Source organism: Podarcis gaigeae (genome assembly GCF_964106915.1).
Source record: "Podarcis gaigeae genome assembly, chromosome: 7".
In the NCBI taxonomy this organism is placed as follows: Eukaryota; Metazoa; Chordata; class Lepidosauria; order Squamata; family Lacertidae; genus Podarcis; species Podarcis gaigeae.
The window spans coordinates 55,924,038-55,939,065 of NC_139683.1; the positions used below are offsets into that span (position 1 = coordinate 55,924,038).

At 40.0% G+C, this 15,028-nt stretch overlaps 1 protein-coding gene across 3 annotated transcripts in view; it reads right to left on the minus strand.

Annotated features, from left to right (window-relative positions):
- Positions 1-15,028, minus strand: part of MBP (myelin basic protein) — a 97,480-nt gene that overhangs the window by 16,032 nt on the left and 66,420 nt on the right. For all 3 annotated transcript variants that reach the window (XM_083747038.1, XM_083747039.1, XM_083747037.1), the window contains one exon: positions 10,875-11,302. In XM_083747038.1, coding sequence (XP_083603164.1) covers positions 10,875-11,302 — 428 coding nt within the window. The remainder of the gene's footprint in view (positions 1-10,874; positions 11,303-15,028) is intronic.

Below are 15,028 nucleotides of genomic sequence, written 5' to 3' on the forward strand. Positions count from 1 at the left end.
TCAGCTTGCTCTATTAGGTTTGCTCTAAATCCATGTTGTATGCATGCATTTATATACTAGAAGAAGAGAGTCATTGGCTGTCGTGTGAATTCTGCCCATTCCCCAGCTTCGCTTTCCCCAGTTGGCACTTGCATTTTTATTCTTCCGGTTTGCTACATTCAGTTTTGAAGTCACACTGTTACAGAATTAACACAAACACAAAAGACTGAAATGTAACTACTGGTTATTTTTATACCAACACTTTTTATTTTGCACAGACTATACGCATGTGGCTGTGTTATCTGAAAATTACGGATTTGTTTCAATCCTGTCTTTTAGTTAACTGAAGATGCCATCCAGCCACTCTTCACCCACCTCTGAGAGCCAGTGTGGTGTAGTGGTTAAGAGTGGTAGACTTGTAATCTGGGGAACCGGGTTCACGTCTCCGCTCCTCCACATGCAGCTGCTGGGTGACCTTGGGCCAGTCACACTTCTTTGAAGTCTCTCAGCCCCACTCACCTCACAGAGTGTTTGTTGTGGGGGAGGAAGGGAAAGGAGAATGTTAGCCGCTTTGAGACTCCTTAAGGGGAGTGAAAAGCGGGATATCAAATCCAAACTCTTCTTCTTCTTCTTCTCTCCTTCCTGAGCCACATTAAGCACAGAAATTTCCTGCCAGTGACACTCTGTTCTCAATGGCACTCATCTTGTGGACTGCAAGACTAAAGGACCTGTTAAGTATGGAAGTTGTTTTTCCTAAGCCACCACACCGAATCTGAATCACCCTTACTATCATCATAGCTTTTAGCATAAAGTTTTCAACAGAATGTGTTTTATGATCAGGTTCAGACATCAAAACAAACCCAGTAGGCAACTAGCTGCATGCTTAGGAATGGAAGAAGAGCCTCGCAATCAGACTGAAGGGTCATCGACTCGAGGATCCTTTCACACAGTGGTTACAGGCTGCTCACAAGTCGAGGATGTTTACAATATCACAAGCCAATGACAAGTGGAATGTGTGCCTGCGGTTGTAGTGAACTAAGACCTCAGAGCAGACATGTTGAAGGTAATGAGCCTAAGTCAGTCATGTTTATTAACTTCAATGAGTCTCCTCTGAGTAAGTCTAGCATTGAATACCACCCCGTATTTTTAATGATACAAAAAAGAATATATGTTTTTTTTTAAAAAAAAATCCAGTGGAAAACTATTTCTTTAGAAATATATGAGAGACAATAGGGCAATCCCCTGCCCTAGTTCTTGTTACTAAGCAACAAGAATTACCAAGGCAACCAGGCAGGCACAGGTGAATGAAAGCTAATATTTAAGAGGAATTGAGTGGTGGGCTGACTCCACACTTGGGAGCTCTTATTAAATGTCAGTGAAGGAACTATCAGACCGGGGAAGAAAGTAAGTGTCATAGCACATTGTTTTATCCTTTCCTTTTTTTACTTTCATCCCATCCGTCTGGCAGTGCCAGAGGCCTACCTGTCAATTTCTTCTGGGAACTGATACATGAACTCGAAATGCAGCAACAGGTTGCTGCTATCCTGTGGAGTAGCTCCTGACATCAGAAACCTGTAGTATTTCCTCCATTGCCAATGTGAAACAAAACTTCTCTGTCAGGTAGAAATGTTACAAATGTACGTGGACTATATTTCAAGGCACAACATGGCTCGCCTTCATTTCAATGGCTTGATTCTGTTCCCTGGCACATACATACCAACATATACCACTCCGGCTACAACTCAGAAGGAGCTACAATCTAACACTATGTTTTTCATCACATGGAAGGCCTACAGATCGTGGGGAAGCCTTGTAATGGTTGTATAGAGGATGGGATTTCAGTGGGTACAGCTTTTCATACCCTGCCTTTTCCTTCTAAAAGTGTCCTGTCTCATACCTTACTTCCTTTGCTACTGTTATCTCCACAGTTCAGAGTCATTGTTGTTATAATTGTTAGTAATAATAGTAAAGTCTACTGATAGTCAGTAAAAATGAGGAAAATCAGTAACATCCTGACAGGAGAATCTACAATTTCAGGAAGCTTGCAAAAAATAGCTCTGTGTAAAAAAACCAACAAATCAAAAACAATATGAGTATATTGTTTCATTGCTGCTTTATATTTTCAAATCACTGGTCTAGAACAATAATTTTGACTTCATGAAATCAGTTATGGGTTATAACCTTTTTGTCTGTTGGACAGTGACAATTGCTATATAAACATCATATAGCAATTCTATACTATACATTTATGTGGGCATCAGACCCTACATATGTAAAATCTTCCTCTGCCCTTAACTTAATATAGGCATTTGAAAAGCAATTAACATGGGAAACAGAAACAATTTGCATTTTCTTCTTTCATTTAAAGGCATTGTTGAGGGATTTTGAACCAGCAGATGGCGTTTCCTAGTTACAATAAATGTACATCTAACAGAAAGGGAAATTTCAACACCTTTTTGCAGGTGATTTCCATACCTATTATTAACAGTGTTCAATTGAGACTGACATACATAAACATACAGACATCTTGTGTGGCAATCTGCAGATGGATGGCATGAACTGGATATGCATACTAACTGGAAAAGTCTTTAGATTCAGTAGTTGCAACAATAATTGCAATATTAATTGGACAGGATCTCTTTTTTGCCTAGGGATTCCTTGATGGGACTCTAATCACAAGGTTAGATTCATATCATATCGCTAAATACATGGCCTTGTATGCAGGGAAATCCAGCCCATTGACTCTGTGAAACACCATTTATAAACTATAAAAATAGTACTAACTTAGAATAACCTAGGCAAGAGGGAGGTTTTTGATTTCTTGCAAAACAGGAAAATTGTACTTCCACACTTGTTTGAGTACTGTGAGAAAAAGTTTGGTATGGGCTTCCCAGTAGTTATTTAGAGGTGGTGTCAGGTAGCCAACACACACACAATACAGATAGCAGACAGCAACACCCATGAGTAGTTGAATGACAAATGTGCATATGTGGACTCCTATTATATCTATTATTAACAGTGTTCAGTTGTGATTAACATACATAAATGCAGTAAGCTCAGGGGATGGGAAATAAGGAGGACAATAGGAATTGGGATTACACAACATGAAGAAAATATACTAAGTGAAAGGTTCTCAGCTTTCTCAGAAAACCGAACAATAAACAACCTATCATGCTAAGTTTTTTATGAGTCCAGTTCAGTAAGGAATTTTATTTATTTATTAAATTTATATACCACCTTTATCTTCCAAGGATCTCAAGATGGTGTCCATGGTTCTCAGCTCCCCTATGTCATTCTCACAGCTACTTGTGAGGCAGCTTAGGCTAAGAGATGGTGACTGGCCCAAGGTCACCCAATGAGCTTCATGGCTGAGTGGGGATTTGAACGCTGCTCTCCTAGGTCCCTAGTCCAACACTCTAGCCATGATGCCATGCATGTGGAATGGGTTCACAATGTGGGAAACAGCTACATTAGTAGCACATCTCCCCATGGACCAATTTACAGGGCTTTTGAGTGGTCAGCCAAGCAGGATTTGGAAGCCACATATGTCCTTCCCATATCAATGTTTTATCTAAATGTTACCAGTGTGGCATGGAGCCAAGTCATAGGTACAGCAGGTCATTGACTGTTGCCACCTCTTTCAGCAACAGAAAACATTTAAAAACATGCATTGATGGTTTCTACTTATTTTCAAGTTCTGTCTAAAATGTGTGGTTAAAAAGAAGGCTTGCTTTCCAGCTCATTTGCTTATGAGCTGTCAGTGCAGAGCCAAACTCAGTTTTAAAATTCATCCTTCTAAGCGGCTCTGTTTGCACAAACAAATATATGCATTGCTGGAACAAGGCCCTATTCACCTGAAAAAGCAACCTGTGTTTTAGACAGCCAAGCTTAATTCTGACCATCTTCCAAGTAAATTTACTCAGATTGACCTTAGAATATTTTAAAACACAGCTTCAGTTTAGGTATCGGGAATTAGCATTCAGGGCAGAGCAGAAGAAAATCACGCCATCCTAGAGTTTAATAATTAACAGCAGCCATACCATTAGTGCTACTTTCTAAGCCAAAACGTTCCCTCTAACTAGCAGATCTATCGACACAGCCTCTGTTACTGTGATCCAAATGTGGAAGTAAAAACATTTCTTTCAGTGTTTTTCTTCATCCCACTTTGGGCTGGAGAAATGTCTGCAGTATTGTACATTGATTAGTCGCTTATTTAGCATGTTGCAATGGTTGTTTATAGGTATATAAAAATCAAAGAAACTGAGAGAGCTGATTGAAAATGTGTTTGTATACAACAAAGCGAAGCCTGATTTACATCATAGCTTAATGAACAGCATGGCTTAATGAAAACATGACCTAATGAATCTTTGTCTTCTTCCTTTTTTTTACCAACAGAGCAACTACTTTCCTTATTAGAGAGTAAGCAGAATTGTATCATCTAGTGGTAAAAAAATCCTGCTCTGCTCTGCCTAGTCTGTCCATTTGGCGCATATGCTTAATATTTCCCTGGGGTGAGTTCTACATTTTCTTCCTTCATCAATTTGAATGCTATTTAATATTTGAATGCCCAAATGGCAATTCAAAAAGGGAATCTTTGTGAAAAATACTCCTTGCTTATTGGGAGCTTATTATTTCTCTTGCGTAAAGACAAAGAAAACCTTCTCAGAGAACATTTTGGCACCTGCAGACTAATGAGTTAATCCTCTTGCCTACACTTCTTATGTGCTGATCCATGGTCCACTCAGTGGGAAAACTGCATGCATCCTTAACTCTCCCAATGAAATTAAAGATGCTAAAATTTGGTTAGAGTTCACTTTAGCGTAGAGCAGGGGTGTGCATTTTTTCCATCAAGGGCATTCCCTTGGGTATGTGCTGGGTATAAGCTAGCAGTGAGTAAGACCAGAGACAAAAGTGAGTGGGACCTCTCCTTTACTCTCTTTTCTGTCTCCCCCTTCTCTCTTTTTCTCTCTCTCCTGATATCCTTTCTTGCTTTCTACTTCTTCCAAGGGATGGGCTGATTGTTCTTGCTAGAGAGCGCAGGAGCCAACTCCCAGTGGCTGAGGTCCCTTTGAGCCCCCCCCCCGCCCAAGTTGATAGGCATTGCCATTCAAATGGTGTGCATGTGCTGTCTTCTGATCAATTATGCAGGGCAGGGCTTACCTGCCCCCCCATATTTTATTCACTTCACCTTTAAATCTCTGTATCCTTCAAGCACTTTGATAAACAATTCAAGTCACAATACAGTCTGTAAAGATGGTTAGGTTCAGATGTTAATGTTTAAGCTTAAATAATTAGTGCACCACTTAACAGTGTGAAAGCTATTTAATAAATGCATTACCAATGATCAAGCGTAGACAGAGGTCAAATATTGAAACAAAATCATGTCGTGTTACAGACTCTAGGAAGCTAGTACCATCAATTATATATTTTACAATGCTACAATTTATACAACAGTTGTACAAAACAGCAGGTATGACATGATTTTCCTAGACACAGCAAAGACTTGTAAAAAGGAAAAAAAAATCACAATACATAATTTCCTTCAGACTACTAGATAGACACATTGAAATACTCTTAATTAAGTGTGAAAAATACAAGTTATTATTGATGTGGCTAATTTCCCCCATAGGTTTCATATGCAAAACATTTCATACATATTAAGAACATGGTCTGGTTCTGACCATCACATCTCAGTTTATCCAGTTGAGATATGCATGAACTTGAGCCTTTTACTCTCACACAGAACCCCTTTGCATCACCATGCAAGTCATGATAAAGCCAGGAAATCTCTTAATTAAACCATGATTTAAGATTTAAGATTGTTCCAAAATTGGTAACCATAGTTTTCCAGTTCTGATGAAATGGTGAACTATGGTTTATTAGAGACTTCCTAGTTTAATAGTGGCTTGCTATAGTGGGGCCCTGTTCTTGAACATAAGGCACCTGCATATTTCAGCTTAGAAAGATGAAATCGATTAATGCCTGTAACATTCAGACATGTTTTCATTCAAATTAGGAGAAACTTATTATTCTTTAAATAAACATACATTTTTGCTGTTTTGATTCCTGCTCAATTTTATACCAAGCAGACACTTTACACTATTTCAATGATCAACTATTTCAACTGGTCTCAGAAGTTCCAGACCCATCTCTTGGTTTTATATGCTGGGATACAGCATTAGAAGCAAAGCAAAGCAAAACAAACAAAAAGTCCTTCCTGGGTTATAAAAATCCTGACCTAGATGGTGCTATGTCCATAAAAGGTGCTGAAGGTACTCCTTTCAGAAAATTGATGCATCTGCATGAATCTGCATCTTGAGCAGGGTTTCTCCAGACCAGTGCTTGTGTTGTGGTTTGTTGTGGTTTTTTAATCGAATCACTCCCAGTTCTGTAGACCTTATTATTGCCCCATTTTTCTTGTGTCTGATGCCTTATCTCTCTCCAACATTGGGGGTTGCCTTAAACTTGAGTGGAGATTCATTCCAAGGAAGTGTATGCTCAAGTCATTGCTTTATAGTGTGGTGAATGTTATCTACAGCTTGACTGAAAGGTTTTATGCAGTAGCTTATAATATGCCCTTCAGAAGGCTGTATTGACAGCCAGATTGACAGCTGTGCCAATGCAACAACCCCAAATCAGGCTCCCTGGTTTCAGTGTTGCAGAAGCATCACACAGGCAATCTCTACCTCGGCTAGACCAGTGGAAATGTTTAGGACCATCCCCTGTGTTAGATCAAGAGTTAAAACTGACCAAAGAATTATTTATAGCTAGTTAGTACTTGGTAAGGAAACATCAGAAAGTAGGAACCGTGAAGGGAAGAATAGGCGCTATAGCTGGAAATAATATGCAATAGCTTGAAGATGTAATTACAAATTAAAAAACATTCTCAGTCTTATGAGGGAATTGGAACAAACTAGATACAATTTAGGCATAACTGCCTGATGCATCTGTTGAGTAGGTATTTAAGCATGTTCTACCACAATGTGTACTAATTGTGACCCTAAACCTGGAAAATACTTAACTGGCTGGTAAATTTACTTTGGCATTAGATCTAATGGATTTTTTCCTAATATATATTGGGTTTTGCAATTCTGAAAACTGTAATATTTCAGAGTACAGATTGTTATGTTTGAAAACAGACAGGCTTTTAATTAGCTGACATATAACTGTGCTGGAAAACATCCCTTAAAAAGTCCACAATTTGTCCAGTAGTTATTTGCTACCTCATCAAAGGCTGTACTAATTGGGTTATACAACAGGGCTGTGACTGCGAGTTTGTTTTTAATGCTGCAACTACTTGTCTTGTACCAAGAGAAGTACCACCAGAGAGACTCACTTGAAGTTAAGACAAGTGTCAAGTTTTGCCTGATTTTAAATGAGAATAATTTTATAAAGATCTGTTCACAATTCATTCCTGTATACGTATGTGTGTATTGCACATGAACCCACCAACTTGCACATACAGATAGATAGATGGCGCATGGGTACTAACCATGGGAACACAGGTGGCATGTTTTCTGCCACAAAGGAGAGACAATATATCCATACATTCATATTGGTACATTTTATTTTTCTCCCACCCTTTCCTGATGTATCACAAATACCAGAGCAATGGAGAACCTGTCTTTTGAGAGGGTAGGCAGGGCAGGCGAAAACAAGACAGGCATTCTTCTATTTTCCCCTTCCTCCTCCTCTCTTTAAACAAAGGGGAGCGTTATTCACACATGTATTCTTCACCCATGGATGTTAATAAGAAAAGAATATGCCTCCACAAGGAATTCACCGTGCTCTCTGCCTGAATGTCAGTGCTTTTTCTGGACAAAAAGATGTTTGTGTTTGCTGCATTCCGACACGAGTGTGGGCAGATCAGATATATGAACCAGGACTGCAGGACGGGGAAAGGAGGCTGGAACAATGCCCTGACCATTACCCCAGCTCCTGTTACATAATTAGTTGGAGCTTTGGGAATCCTTACCAATGGACCCTAGGGAGCATATCCTCTAAGTCTGGAAAAAGACCTCTTCCATTATCTCATTACCCTGCATCTTTATATGCCTTTCCATTTAACTAAGTTCTACTTGTCGCATGTTTACCATGTTGGCTTGGTGCACACTCAAAGGCAGGGTAATCAGCAGCTACATTCAGTTGGTGATAATTCCTGTCTCTGGCAAAGATACTCTTTGAGTGTGTGATGAAATATATTTGCAGGGTTTAGTTTCTGTGTCTGCCTCAGCTTTTTAATTTTTTTTAAAAAGAAAACCTTTTTCTGGACACTTTCAAAGTGCATCAGTGTTTGTTTTACTATTACACACAATAAGTAGCAATCATCATGTTTTTAAATACAGGGAGGAAAAACATATACCTACAATTCCAGCAACTTTGACATAATAATGAAGTAACAATTCTTATCTGAAACCCATACTATTCAAGACGATTGAATGACACTAATAACTTTATGCTTTCCTTAAAAACACACATGCACAGCTAGTATTAACAAATATTTGTGGCACTTGCTGAGTTAACTTCCAGCATTGAAAGTCTCCTGGAATGAATTCCCAGGAGATATTGTTCATTACCAGCATTATTATTTCTGAGAGCACAATGTTGTCACACAATGGCACAGCCAGTTCTTCACTGACTGGCCAAGATATATGCAAGTCAACATTTAAAAAGCAGTTGTTCTCTTGCAGCTAAATAGTATTTGGAATAATTCATAACCTTTTATTTTTGTTCCGTAGGCACTGGACTATGAGTTATGCAGATATAAATGTACCAATTGTGGCAGTGAAAATCTACAGCAGTGTGCTAGGATCAACAATACAAAAGATGATTTTTCACATGAGAGTGTCTATCTATATGCAACTCCACTCCTAACAGACAAATAGATTTCACAATTATAGCTAAATACAGAAATATCCACAGTCTGAATCAGATGTAAATCACTTATCACCAAATGCTTGAAATGAGTACTTTTGAATCACTTACATTTCAGAACATGTAGTGACTGCTTATTGTAGGTGCGGGTTCATCCCTTAGTGATCTCCTAATCTATGAGAAATAGTGTCTTTGTGCTAGACCTGTCAGTTTTGTGACATCACAACATTTCAATTTCAGTTTGAGCCAGATTTGAGCTAGTTGGTCATCAAGGGCAATACTGTCATGATGCAAACTCCCTTAGAAATTGATCTAAACTGAACTGAAGCCAACTATACTTGCTTGGGTATTTTTACAATTGCTGCCAACTTTCTGTTAAGTGACTTGCCCAGGACTGGAGAGTGAAGCAAATCAATACTTTAATTTAAAAAGAGAGTGTGGAATGTCTCACCTTTTGGACCAACTACTTGCCCAACTACCAGTATCAGTGACTACTACCAACCAAGAAGCTGATGACTTTTTTGATCTGCCTCATGGTCTCTGATCACTGCTAAAACATTTAAGAACTAGGAGCACTGCAATGGGTTTTTTAAAAAAAGTTTTATTAAAATATTCTGAAACGAAAGGGCGGGGGGACTAGAGTCAGTGGGCAAGTGCTTGAGAATGTAAAAAGACACCTTTCATTATAGGCAGAGCAAAATCAAGTGTGAACTTTGCCTCAGGGTGGATGGAAGAGAGAAAGGACATCAGCACTTAATAACAATGACTTCTCTTGCAGCAGCAACTGAAGCTTCCTTACACCCAGTCAGGTCAATGGTCTCTCTGGCTCAATAATGTCCACATAAGGTGGTTGGCACCAGCTCTGCAGAGGTCTTTCCTAGCCATACCTTGGAGATGCTGAGGATTGAACCAGAGATCTTCTAAATGCAAAGCTCTACCACTGACCCTCTGTCCCTTACACCCAGAGAAGTTTTTAACTCTTCAAAAGTATTTGCCAGATCAAAAATGTTAGCTATAAAAATACAAAATATAACAGCCAGTAGCCAAATGGTTTAGCAAACACTGCAATGATACATTAACAGCAGTGAAGGAACTGATTCCCCGCTTCAAATGTGTGTACCATTCTCCTGCTTCATTCCACTTCTCATCAGTTGAACAGTACACAATTATATGTGTGCATTGGCAGTGCTTTTGCTACTGGCACCCCCCAAACTAGCTGAAAAGTATTTTCCTTTATTAAGGCAGCACTTCTATACACATTTGCCTAGACATGCACAGATTTGCACTGCGAACCTTCAAACATTCATCCATGAAAAAGCACAAGTTAATACAGATGTGGTCCGATCTTGTCACAATTCCCGCATTCTGTTTTGTTTCTCTCATCAGAAAAGAAACAAAAGGCATTAGGGTTGGTGAGCTGTCCCCTGGTTTCACAAAGCTTCGTGTTAGTCTCACGACACAGCCTGGGGTTACAAATGCCATCAAGAGTCATAAACAGACATGAAGCCAACAGACGTTAAACTAAAGTCAGTGTCTATAAAGCTATTACAGAGTTGCTGTAAACAATTGTCTTTCTGTGACTCCTTTCCAGTCAGATTTTGAGAAACATTGCAAGGAAAATATCACTGATGGGGAGGAAAAATTTCAAAAGAACACCAAGCCTTTTCCCACCATAAGTACTGCATACAACCAGTTAACAACAAATCTCCCCAAGGGAGCCTCAGAGCATCACATCCTGATGTAAAATAATCCCAGCATTAGGTTAGAAGAGGATTAGGGGTAATTAGAAGTTCAGGTCAATTTAAAAGGGGACTGTCTGTAGTAACATTCTCTAATGCATTATTTCTAAAATTGTCATAACAGCCAATTATCACATTAGAAATGGATAAACACAATTCTGAAGGCTAAGTCAACTGTTGCTCTACGGAGGTTATTGCGTTCTCTTGAGTTTCCTCCCACCCATCCTTTTACAATTCTTGATTTCATTGCAGCTATTCTGTTCTCCTTTCCTCTGAGCTCACCTTGCCCCTCCGGGGATAATGTTTGTCACCTCCAAAGAATCTGCCCAGTGAGTCAAGTAGACCTGGTTCCCTGTATCTTCTGGGGGATCCATGTCTAGCATGGTCTATTGTACTTGCAGTTGCAAGTTTGGATCCATGCCGGAAAGAGGAGCGTTTCTGTGAAGCCATCAAATCCGAGTTCTCAGAAGCTGCTGCACTGTCTTCCTGAATGGTCTGTAGCTCATCTGATTCAGAGGGCCGGTCTTTGAAGGTGTTGTCTTCTCTCCCTGGGGCATCTCGGGAAAAAAGGCGGACCAAATGGGGACGACCAGTCGTGTCAGCTGGGTTGGCCTCCTTCCAGGCATTCTTTGGGTCTGCTGCGCCCTTGGAGTCTGTCACCGCTGTGCTCTTAGAGGAGGTCCCATTGTTCTGGTTCACATCTGCCTCTCCTGCAAACAACAAGGATGAGATATGAATGCAGGCCTCTGAAAAACAGAGAGCTGGAACAATGCAGCTTTCTTCCCCTTGCCTTGGGTTTGCTGCTTCACACAAAGTCCATAGATTATGTGCAGTTGCAACAGAACTGCCTTCTACCAGCTCCAGTACAGATATATTAATTTTTATCAGAATATAGCAGGGAAGAAGAGTTGTCAGGCTGGTGCATGCCTACTTTATTTACTGAAACCTGTATTTGGAAGAAAGGCGAAGGTCTTTAGTTGTTAACAAGATAGGGCACCCTTTTGCTTTGCCTGTTTTTGCAGGAGAGTATCGGAACAAATTTGTAATGACTGATAACCTAATGTTTAGGCTACACAAGCGTAAGTGTAAATGTATCCTTTAAACAGCTCTGTTAGGTTCTGGACCATGATAATCCTGCAAAACTATCTGGGAAAATCTACACTGGCTGACTAGTCATTTCTGGGTCCTATTTATGGCGCTGGTGCTTTAAAGTCCCAAATGGCTTAGGACCCAAATACCTGAAGGACCCCCTCTTTGCATACCAGGCTGCCCAGGTATTAAGATCCTCTGGAGAGATCCTGCTTCAAACACCCTCTTTAGTAGAGATATACTAAGTGTCCACACAGGGCCTTTTTTGTCATGGCACCCTGACTTTGGAATACCCTCACTAGTACTGACACTGCAAGTCTGCTATTTGCACTGGCATTTTAGGTTGCAGGTTTTTTTTCCAGGTGAGGTGATTCTTATTTTTAGTTTTGCTTTTTGTCATATATTATACTTACCTGTTGCTTTAAAAATGTATTTATATCTGGTTATTCAAATATTTGTACAGACCCTAGAGTCTTCTGATGATAGACATTAAGTAACATTTTAAATAAGCAAATATGTATCTTCACTATCCAGCCTAAGTTACTGTTTCTGCTGATGCCAGGTGCAATGATGACAAATAATTACATGGACAGATTTGATTTGGGTGTGAGTCTTATTAGCAAATCTACTCTGGCATAACAGTTTACTCAGAGGAAAAAGAGATTCACCACCATCATTGTAAATGCTAACAATGATTCTCAATTTTCCAAGTGCCAGACCTATGTAGACAACACAACGTTATTCACACATAGGAGAGGTGTTATCAGCAGTCTCAGGAGAACCACAGATTTTGCGGGGGGAAATGACTGTTCACACATGTACAAAAAAGTGGTACTCAGTCCTCATATGACCTATCTGGAATTGACACGTGTTTTGCACAAGCAATCACATCACCCCTGGTGCAGAAAAGAGCAAGCGTAACAATGAGGAAGTTGGAGCAACTTAAAAAGTTTGGGGCTTTTTGTTTAGGGGAAAAAAGGGGAATTCCACAATACTCGAACCCAGAGTCATCCAATGAAAATGAAGGGTGGGTGATTCATGACAAATGGTACACTACACTCCTTCCCGCCATGCATGGTTTATGCTCCCGTAAGATGCAGAGATGACCACCAACTTGGACCGTTTTGAAGGGGGATTCTCTAAGCTGATCGATCCCTAATACAACCAGAGGATCCAAGATCAGAGGACAGCAGTGGGAGAGGGCTGTTGCACTCATGTCCTACTTGAAAGCTTCCCCATGGCATCTGGTTGAATGCCGCACTAGACAGGCCTTTGTCTGGATCCAGCCAGGTGGTTCTTATGAGCCCAAAGCGTAGAGAATTTAAAGGTCCTCTGCCAGTCTCAGAATATTGCTACTGTTGGTGACAGGTGCTCCGTGCCAGGAAGAATGTTCCACGGCTGGGCCATGTGCTCTGGAGGAACTAGAGCAGAGATAGAGAGCCACTGTGGCAGACAGTGTTTTAAAACTGATGCAGAAGGAACAGGCAGAAAGTGGAGGAACTGAGAGGAAAGCTGGGCTGGATGAAGCAAACAGAACAGCTTTCTGATCTCTCTGTCACGTTTTTCTGTTGGGGATTATGCCTTGCTGCTAGCAGTCTGCCAGAGATTCCAACAGCATCTCATCACTTCTGGTAATCCCTGTCGCAACCCTTGCATTCATATTTTGTCGCCATTGACACATATGCACGCACTATTCCTTTTCCTGAAGCTGCAGCTTTAAAAAAATTTGCAACCAACTTTTTATTTAAGGGAGGGGGGAATTTGAGTACTTTTGCATTTGAATGCATGTCCTCCCCCACCCCTTGTTTGGACCGGCAGCAGGGTCTGAGCTCAGTCAAACCTGCTTGGCCTCAGTAACAGGGATAACAGTTTCCAAAGAAACCAATGAATGTAATTAAAAACGGAAAAGGGCTGTGTTTAGGAGCAACATTTCTGTTGCTTGTCTGGACTTTAGCAACTTTGTCGCTGACTGTGGAGATGTAAAGATGTCGATCCCTTGCAATTCTGTGAAAATGTTGCTGTCCCAAGACTTTTTGAGATTGGAATTAAATCAGATATTAATTCCTGCATAAAGACCCTGTGAGCAACCAACACAATATAAGGAATTTTATTCATCAACACTGGCAAGATTCTATGCCATAATACACATTCATTCCAGGGTGGTGGGGGGAACGGACAGAACAATGAAGCTATTGTTTTTAATTAAATGCATTAACAAAACACCAGAGCATCTGCATGCTAATATTTTTACAACAGTTGTGCTTTGTGTCAGTGAATGCATTTATTTCTGGCCAACAAAGGAAAGCATTTGTGCCACAAAAGGAGCTTCTCCCAATACTAGCTAGAACATCTTATGCCTTTCTTTAGTAAGGAAAATATATATGGAGAGCTTTTATTCTCCTGCTCCCTACAGTGGAGTGTCACCGTTTTAAAAGGTAGAGCACAACTATAGGTGTACTTACCTGCACTTGCAGAGTAGCAGAGATAAAATGATCAACTAAAAAGGAATAGATTTTGAATGGCCTGATTGATGAGAGGTTGGCAACACAAGGCCTTAGGCCTGCCAATACATTTCCACTCAATGGCCACTACAATAATGTAGCAGCATGGGCACAAACTTAGTTCCAGTCTAGGTAAGATTCTGGGCACCCCAAAAAACATTTACTATGTCAGCATCATGTTTAAAAGCAAATGTCTTAATAAAAGTGCAGTCCCTTTACAGAGCTTCTGTTTAGGCCATAGGTTGCTGGTATGCAGAATACTAGAATTATTTAACAATTATTCCTGGCTATATGACTGGGCAAGGTTGTATGTGTGTTTGTGTGTACTAACCCATGCAAATATATATGAGTAATTTCTGCTCTTTGTCCATACATTATATACCATAAATTTATTAATGTGCCTATTCTTCTGTTGGAAGGGGCATGGGGCATAATTTTGGGACAGCCTAATGCCATGCTTGATAATTTAAAAAACCCTCACAAATACGATTGATGCACCATTTTCTAAATGTAGTTTAAGGGTTTTTTTTCTGTTCAATCCAACATTGCTAGAATAATTTCAGAACTGAAACCATATGTATTAAAATTGTCAGATATTAAAATGCAATGAGCCACTGCTTTTGTCTCCAATTATTGCTCTTTGAAGTAGCCTTGATCACTGCATCTGGGTGAGCTTTGTCTGACTCATTATTTCAGAATAAGAAAACCATTCCGTTCATATACCCTGTTCAAGTTAATTACACACAGTTTGATTCATAGGGACACCGTGAGTACCTGCTCTTAACTGTTATACCTTACTTTCCTTTTGTTATTAAGGCTCTTCCAATCTCCTGAGTTAAATACACT